The sequence below is a fragment of the Phaethon lepturus genome, unplaced genomic scaffold (assembly GCF_000687285.1).
Source record: "Phaethon lepturus isolate BGI_N335 unplaced genomic scaffold, ASM68728v1 scaffold48288, whole genome shotgun sequence".
Taxonomy (NCBI): domain Eukaryota; kingdom Metazoa; phylum Chordata; class Aves; order Phaethontiformes; family Phaethontidae; genus Phaethon; species Phaethon lepturus.
In genome coordinates, this window is record NW_010557907.1 from 102,361 (window position 1) to 111,790 (window position 9,430).

Consider the following 9,430-nt stretch of genomic DNA (forward strand, 5'->3'; position numbering starts at 1 on the left):
GTCAATCTGAAAGTTGACAGTCTTTCAGTGAATTTTATTTTGAAGAAATCTATCAATTCATCAATTCCTTATCAATCATTTGAACTTGGCTTTGAGTTGTAAAGAGCTATCATGAAAAAATAAACCAAATTTCATTCAACAGCTCCATTCACTGGATGATGGAGCAAGAAAACATAAAAAGCAGGTTGTGTTTCTATGGAGAAACAGTAACATCTGTGTGCAATGATGAGTGTAAAAAAAAAAATCTCTGTGTGTGTGCGCTCTTGGTGCTTTAGCTGGAAAACATGGAAGAAGGACGAAGACAGACAGAAACAACAGAAAATGAGATGATGGTGGGACATAGGGTCAAACTAGCAGAACCAAAGCGCCAGACCATGATGCCCAGTGTATTCTGCTGCATTGTGGGTCAGAGCCCTCAGAGCACACTAGTTAATACAGGCATGAAAATTCAAGTGAAAGGGCAAGTAAAGAAAGATTATAATCTTAAATTCCACTTAGTATAGCTTTTACGTCAAATAAATGTCAATAACTGAAGGATTAATGGGTTCTGCCTGCCTGAGTGCCTTAGCTGGCTATCTCCAGCTCTTACGACTGTGATTCATAAGAGATCAGGGTTCCACAATCCTATGTTTAACCTAAACTCTGACTTTCTTGGGCTTCGGGACAGCTATACATAATGTTTTTACCCTTAAGCCATATATATGTATTCAGCCTTGCCTTCAGCTGAATACAGATTTATTTACTCTACTCTGTGCTATCACATACTGTATTGCATTGAAGTCATATGGATATAAATCATACCGTTTATGTCCATATACTGCAAATATGTGATACAGGTTGCTATTGACTATCGGTCTATGTGTACATTGTGCCTGGGCACTGGAGTCTTGTATTTCTTGCATAGCTGAGAATGCATGTTTCCCTCTTACCTGATGCAGACTGTCGTAAGTCCCCTATGGCTCATTCTTGACTCTTGCTTCTCTAGGTAAAACACTGGGTCATGGTGCTTTTGGGAAGGTGGTGGAGGCGTCTGCTTTTGGCATTGATAAATCTTCAACCTGCAAAACAGTTGCCGTAAAAATGCTTAAAGGTACATATCCCTCTGAGATTCTCACAAGACTCCTCAGGGAACCTGTGGGCAATGAGGTTTCCAGTTCTCAGCTCCAAACCAGTCCCAAGTTCATTGTGTTCAGAAGGGAGTGGGTTTGTCATATGGGAGCAATTAGTCATTATACAGTGGATGTTAACGTGTAGGAAATGACAAGCAGGCTCCATGCTGTGCCGCTGATTAAGTCTTGTATTCCTAGAGGAGGAAAACAGCAGCTTCCAGGTCTGTGGGGTTAGGAGAGAAACAGATTACAGATGTAATTACATTAGATAGTCTGAAATTGGATCTACGGCTTCGATCACAGCCCTTCCAGATGTAGAACAGTTCAAGGGGCTGAAAAAAAAACAATGCCAAGGGAGTGAATTAGAGACAACTTGCTTGCAATTATTGAAATTAAGGAAAGCTTCTACCATTCAGTGGTGGGGAAGGGGGGAACTTGCAGACTATTCTTTTACGTTGTATTTACATACAAAGCCTCTGCAGACAGCTTATGAATAAATGTATCAGCCAGTACGTTGACTACTTTTGGGTTGGAGGTTTTTAACTGTGCATTTAGGATTTTTTCAAAGGTACAATCAATGCTCACTGGATGGCTTTTCATAGCCCACATTGCTCTGCATTGCTGCTGCATGACAATACTAACCCCTGCAATACCATGATTCAGGAACCTCTATCACGGTATTTGGCTTCTCTTGCTACCTGCCTCTCCTGATGCTCTGCTACTTCCCATCTCTCTGAAATTTCAAAAACGCCAGTTTATCATCTGTCTGGACCCCCTCTGAATCTGGCCTCCAGTCTCTGCCTTAGTCAGTAGATCTTTAGATCATCTTCTCTTCTGCTGTTGTTTCTTCTATTCCATGCCCATCTCCAGATCCCTGAAATATTCTAGAAGCCCCTGATCCAGACACACTCCCTTCTCCATTCAAAACGTACTGCCCTGGATAGCTCTGGGTTTTCATTCACTTCCACACTGAGCTTCCCAGCTGATCCTCATGTCAACTCTACCTTGCCTGCACATATTCAGCAAACTATTTGACAGTTCCTCCATCATTTTATACCTTCCTCCCCCAAAGGAGGCAGCAGCCTCCTGCTCTAACCTGTCCCTCCCCAACTAACATGCCCATAATTCATGACTTTCCTGAATAAAGCAGATTCTCTAGCATGAGTCAATCCATTCAGGAAAAAAAAAAGGGTTCTGGAGATGTCTGCATTTCTGTAATTCTAGCATTAACTGTCATTTCCATGAAGTAGGCTGGTATCAGTTCTGGTTTGAAGGCTAAAACCTAATGTGAAAGATGATCTGAAACAATTCTGAGGCTCCTCTGTTTAGATTTTGCCAGGCATGTGTTCCAGCTCATGCCAGGGTCAGTCAGGAGTAGTACCACCCATGTACACACCCATCTGCTGACTGAAGAACTCTTGGGCTTGGAATAGCTCCTTCTTTGTGACAGAATTTGGTGAAAGATTTGGTTATGGAGAATTCTACAAACAGATAAAGAGTTTACATTTGTCACACGATCTGTTATGTAACTGTTTCTTCATATTTAAATCTTACGTGATGCAAGGGAAAAGCAGAGGAAACAGGACACAGCCTTTTTGGTTAAAATACATCATGAAAGTTTTGGAAAGAAGGCAGAGGAAACAAGCCATCATCTGAACAACATTCTGGCCTGAGAGTGCCTTCCTTAGCTTTGGCAGCAAAAGGGAATGAAACTACAGTATAACTAGCTAGCCAGTGCTCCATCAAGTGTCAAGTTCATGGTTCACACACAAATACGGCCCCCCCTGCTTTGCTGGAAAATTTATTTCTTGGGTTGATGAGGTCTCACAGGGCTGATATTTAGTGATGCTGTACATTCCCCAGCACATTTTGGGACGCGGCTTACAGATATGTTGGTTTCCTCCATAACCTGCAGTGGAGAGTTGCTCAGTACTGTGGAAAAATATATTCTGAAGTATTGTAAAGAAATACTACTAAACTGCACATCACCATTACAGATGGAGAAACACGTTCTTCTGTGAGCTACTGTTGCATGGAGTGGTTGGTTGCTTCTTTGCTAAGCTTGCAAAATTCAGTCCTTGCAAAGGCTCTCTGGTGTCTGATTTGGGGGGAGGGCTCTCCTAAGGGACAGTAACCCACCATAACCCATGCTAGAGAAAGGAAGAGTCACCCAAAAGATAAAGTGTTATTCCACTTCATAAAGGTCAACAGACAATGAAACGGATGAATTATTATCTGTTTAAGAGTCTGAAAAGCAAAGATACTGCAAGTAACCTGGGTGGGTTTTGTTTCCAAGTATAAACAGGATCTTGCTGTGTCCTGTTAAAAATATCCTGTTGTGTAAAGATGATTTCTTTTCCTGTTTATCTTAAGCAGAATGTGCAACTACTAATGAATGCAAGGCTTTAATGTCTGAACTGAAGATCCTCATCCATATAGGACATCATCTGAATGTAGTCAACCTGCTGGGAGCCTGCACCAAAGCTGGAGGTAAGAAGTCCTCAGTAAATAAGGAGCAAAGAAACACTTTTCAGATACAGTGGTGTTTGGATGTCTCTGTGGTGGAGTCCAAGTCTCATGCACATGCAGTTCATGCAAGCACAAACATTTCTACCTGCCTGCTCATAGGGAAGCTTCTGCTACTGCAGAATATGGCCACATCTCATCTATGGTTTCTGAACGACTTCTCCCAGCCAGTGGTGTCACTTCTCCATTTTCTTTTTCTCTGTAAACTTATTTACAAAAGGGATTATGGACAGAAGGGAGGCAGGATCCTTATTTGCCGTTAGGTGCCCAATTCCTCTACACAGACACTAATGATCATTTCAAAAGTTCTTCTCCCTCTTCTTCCTGCCTTATCAGGAGGATGCAGCGGGCTGAGCACTTAGCTGCTTCAGGCCTCCTCCTTTCCCAAGAACTTCACTCCTGCTGGGCAAATGCAAGCATATTTGGTGTAGTATACAGGAAGCCTGAGGCCGTCCAGAGCTGAATGGTGCAACAGCATGCACTTCCAAGAGGCTGAGCTGACACAACTGGCTGTACATCATACAAAGAATCTGTTGCAAAGTGCAGACTTAAACAAAGGACTCCATAAATCTTAGACCTTTGTTGCTGAAACATCCCTTCCCGTACTGCCATACAAAATATCCTTGTCTATTACTATACTGCGCTTTAACTTCAGGGCAGCAACTCTCCAAGATGTCTCTTTACTGCTTACAATGAACCTTCAAAACAATCCCCAAAGAACAGATTTAGGAGATCTGAGGACAAAAAAAACCAAAAAAAACAAAACAAAACCTAAACACAGAGTAAAATAAATGAAGGGGAAAGAAAAAGAGAGATGGTGCACAGATCTGTTGTCATCTGAGACTCCGAAGCCATCATCTTCCCAAAGAACATGCAGTTGTCCAGTCACAGGGGAAAAAAGAAAACTTCAGTGATGTAGATCTGGTAGGATGACAGGAAAGAAATCTTTCCTCCAGCAAGATACTCCCAGTTCCTCAAGGAGCAGATACCACACCTACTGCTGTGATCCAAGAGCCATGAACGGGGAATTTGCAGGAATTGTAGCACTGCAGACCCCAAAAGCTTGTATGGGAGGATGGCCAGCTTTAGCTGGAGGGTTTTAAGGTTCAGATGCATAAGCAAGTAGCCTTTGCTTGGGACTGTGAGTAGAGGGGAAGTAACATTATTAATGCTGGTGACTCTCCTCTCCTGTGAAGTCAATGAGGTGGCTTAATACAAACAGGTGCCTAAAACATGGCAGCATTACTAAAAGGTCAATAGTTTTTAACCAAAGCAGTAATTCAGCCACAGAGTTCTAGTTGCACTGTAAAACACATCTCAGTAACTCAAATACTGCGATTGTGCAATCTCTAAGGAGCTTTTTCTCCCGGGATTCCCTCAGTTTCCCATTCTCCAGCCTGCTCCATCCTGATTGCCCTCCTCGGTGAAGAGGTAACCCTCACTCTTCCCTGCTAGCTGCCTAGGAAAACCACTGACTACTCTGGAGAGCAGTGGATGGAGCAGAGCATCACAGCATGGCCTCGCTGGGCACTGAGGAGCCTCTAGGCAGGCGCTGGTTTGCTTACCTTTGAGCAATGCAACCGCAGACTAAAGAAAAATAGCCTTGAGCTCTCAAGACAGACACTGGGATAAGAGTTACTATTAAAATGCCATTGCAGAATACAGTGCTTTCTCCCTCCTCTGAGGTTTTCTGTAACCATGTAACGGTATTCCTGATGAAGACTGATATTAAGTATGCACATATACTATTTTAACAATATAAGAAATAACAAATTTTAACACCTTGGCTGAGTGTCCGATGCTAAGCAGTTAGAACTAATGCATAGTATATGCTTTACAATAAGGAAATAAAATATGGAGAGGCCGTGTCTAGGAAGCACTTCAAAAACATGAATAAATCACTAACTGGAGCTTTAAAGCTGTAGTGGAATCTGCATTTCCTTAGGTCATCCATGAGGGACATTCAACTTTAGGTTCTTCAGAACGATGTCCCCCAGAGATCTCTTGTGCACTGCCAGATCCCTGCACCGCTGCCTTTAAGCCCAAGCGAGCGGTGTTGTGCGGTCAGCAGTAGCACCACTGACAGCTCTGATTTTGGGCAAGTTGTGTTTGTGCAGTCACTGGTACAGTGTACTCGGGTGCTGAACACATTACAGCTGTAGTCAATAGGAACTGGAAGTCCTGGACTGCCCAAAGGTGTGTGTTCAATCTAGCAGTGCTGTAGGACTTGTACAAATAAAGAGCCCGGCAGAAATATGCAATGTCATTATCGGCAAGTTAGTGGTTACTATTGCTAGAATTCTCCGCTTCCCTTTCAATGGGATGATCTGCTTCTAAGAGGTACTCATCAGCCCGTCTCAGACAGGATGCAGCAATCAGAATCTCTAAGGTTCACTCTTCCCTCCTCAGCCCCTCCACTCTCCCTTGCAGCCCTGCTCTCAGCCTGTTCAGTCAATATTGGACACATCAGACTGGACCAAGGGGGCAGACAAGTCCGTATGCACATTTCTGATACGGCCAGACAAAAGTGCTGCTTAGAGCTGCCTCCTTCCTGAACAGCCAAGTGCAGCTCTCGGCACTTTTCCTTTGAAGCTCAAACTCTTAAGCCTGAACTACAGACCTTCTAGGCAGATAAAGGTTTCTGGACATGAAAGTCTGGTTGCTTAGGATTGATAATAATACGTGTTGGTATACATTCTAGTCCCACTATTTCACCTTATCTTACATTTAATGATTACAAAAAGCAGAGATTATGCTAAATAATTTTCAAGCACATCTTAAAAATACATGTAACTGTATAAAAGCAGCAATTGCACTGAACTCTACAGTAGTTTGCACAGGAATAAGAAGGAAGAAAATTATAGGACTTTCTAGGTTTTCAAAAACTTCAGACTAAATATTTTTGCAACTTTTGATTTCGATCTGTCTATGATCCTGCGTCCTTTTATTGCCTCTAGTGGCATCAGCTCCAGCCAAAACAAACAATTGTGAAGGCAGCAGAGAAAAATGAAGACTGCTCAACGCTATGGACTTATGTATAGAGTATTATATATTCTTATTTATCATTCTGAATTTTCCTTTGTTTATAAATAAGGAATAAAAACCAATTGTTATCATCTAATGGGGAAAAATAAGATTCAGTACTGTAGCCCCTTCTCTCCATACCCACTACTGGTTGTGTGCTTCTGCAGTGCCACTTCTCCATTTCCTAATTTCCTCATCTGTGTAACAGGAATGACAGTATTTGTTTATTTTGAAGAGGATTTGTGAGGATAAGGTAGTATTAAGTGTTTTGCAGTGCTTCAAAACTTATTTCACTTTCACTGTCTTTTTAGGTCCTTTAATGGTCATAGTAGAATATTGCAAATATGGAAATCTGTCCAACTATCTAAGAGGAAAACGAGGAGATTTCATTGCATACAAGGTAAAAAAATGACAGGCTTCTCATAGTCACAAGGCAGAGAATTAACAACCACTGACCACAAGTTGGATTTTGTTCTGCATTGGCACTGAGACAGTTTGGTATTTATATAGGCACTTATATAGGCACTTTACTTTCTCATCACATTTCAGTTTGTAGAAGCAAGAAAAGGAAACTTTTTTCCCTGTAGGATCTCACTCCCATCCTCTAGTTTTCTAGCACCTACCTAAAGCATTAGTTGCAAATACCCAAGCACTCTTGTTCATTTGAGAGAGGAGGGGAATTACTTGCGAGATATTACCCAGCACAAGGGGCGGCAACGAAGTCGTAATGAAAAACTAGTATTAACTGAACTAGAAGGTGAACCCTCCCAAAATGCAAGGGATTTTTGTTTCTAGGCCCATCCCACGCCAGCTACTGAAAGCAGCTCAGCCTTCCATCATCTGCTCATCCTCATCTTCTCTGTTCTCCTTTCCCCTGTACCAACGTAAAAGTATGTGCTGTATGCAGTGAACTGGATCACAAACATGGTCCATATTAAAAATAACCAAATGGTTTTGGTTTCCAAACAGTTGTCTGCATCCACACAAACACTTGTACTAGCACAAATTGGGCTAGGATATGGGGGAAGGCACAGGAGGCCAGAAATCAGCAATGGGGAGAGGAGGGGACTACCTCCTTGTTGTGAAAATACTGCATTGAAAAGGCTCTCTGATCTAAGCCCTGCCAGAAACTGAAGCCTCCCCAAGATTATTTTCCAGGATGATTCTATTATTATTATTACAGCTATTGTGTACAGGCACAAAATTACGTAAGGTACTTTGTGTAAGAGAAGGAGATTTTCCTGGTACAGTCACTCAAAATTTCTTTTCTCACCATTGTTTTTATGAATTGCAGGGACTGGTTATGTCTCGCTCCCCAGGATAGGGTGAGACAGATGCATTTCAGCGCACATCATGCACAGAACTGTGATATTTAGCATGGTTTCCTAAGAAAGCAAGAAGTACAGAACTACAGTATCTCTCTGCTCATCTATCAGTCTCACCTGGCCAGCTTCCAGCTAACTTTTATGGTGGATTATTGCTATCAGTAAAATGGGAGGTTCTGTATTAAAAAACCAGGAAACCAGGCTTCATTAGTTCTGCTCTTCAGGGAACATCATGTTCAAACATGTTTTGAGCTCATTTTGAGAGGACACTTTTTCCGTATGCCATTCTGTTACATACTTTCAATCCCCAGGCACTGCATCATCCAAAGCTAAAAACCAGTTTTGTACCATTTCTAGTCCCAGGAGAACTCTGACCAAGCAGAGAAAAGTCTGGATGAGTCCAACAGTGATTTGACCGAACTGATCAAGAGGCGCCTTGAGAGCGTAGCCAGTACAGGAAGCTCTGCCAGCTCAGGCTTTATTGAAGATAAGAGTTACAGCGATTCAGAAGATGATGAAGAAGGTAAAAGAAAACTACCTACTCCCAGATCTTTTGTTGTAAAGATTTCTGTTACTTGGCTAGTGCCACACACACTGTCACACACTTTACAGCCCTTATGCAGCTTGACTGAAATGACAAATTCTTTCTCTTGCCTGTGCCCCACTCCAACATTCTCCCAAAAAGAGATTTGCAATAATGTATGCATATAAAAGCTCCTCCTGTTATGTAAAAGGAGTAATAGCAATATCTTACCAGAAGATTTGTGGGGCCAGTCTGTCCCCAGTCTCATCACTTGCTCACTATATTTTCCCTCACTCTTATCCACACATGTTGTTTTCCCCATAGCTAAATGACATGATTAATGCTGGATGGAATTTTTTTAATCATCTGATCTTCTGTCTCTAGGTAGAGAACTCATGTAACAATACTCAGATGCAGGGCTGGGGTCATTAGCATGCAAGTGGCACCCGTGCTAAAAAGGCTTGGAGCTGTTGCTCTAGTGTTTTGCCATGTCTGTGATCTTTCCTAGATGCTGAGGATCTGTACAAGCGGCCCCTGACTTTGGAGGATCTGATTTGCTATAGCTTCCAAGTGGCAAAAGGCATGGAGTTTCTCGCCTCCCGAAAAGTGAGCTTATTAAAACGTCAGGGCTGAGCTTCTTTCACAGAATCATGAGTATCTGATATGAAGAAATCCAAATATACTTTTGAGCCTGAGTAATCTGCTTTTTGCATTTTATATTGAAGTGTTGGAGATCATATTAGCTCTGGTGGTTAAGCAGTAAGTAGCACTGAAGGACTTGTGAAGGAGTATCCATCATGTTCTTGGCTACAAGGACTGGCATCTGTAACATGAGAGTGGAGATAGGAGGAGTGAATACAGATTGTAAAACAATTTGCAGAACAGCCTCATAAAAAATGCAGAAAAGACTTCTCCTAGGGAAA

The 9,430-nt window shown here is 42.1% G+C and overlaps 1 protein-coding gene across 1 annotated transcript in view; it reads left to right on the forward strand.

Annotated features, from left to right (window-relative positions):
* The window catches only part of LOC104625292 (vascular endothelial growth factor receptor kdr-like), a 125,047-nt gene that overhangs the window by 93,761 nt on the left and 21,856 nt on the right, over nt 1–9,430 (forward strand). Inside the window, exons 19-23 of the mRNA XM_010292881.1 lie at nt 986–1,090; nt 3,486–3,599; nt 6,971–7,059; nt 8,342–8,507; nt 9,016–9,113. Of these exons, the coding sequence (XP_010291183.1) occupies nt 986–1,090; nt 3,486–3,599; nt 6,971–7,059; nt 8,342–8,507; nt 9,016–9,113 (572 nt within the window). The remainder of the gene's footprint in view (nt 1–985; nt 1,091–3,485; nt 3,600–6,970; nt 7,060–8,341; nt 8,508–9,015; nt 9,114–9,430) is intronic.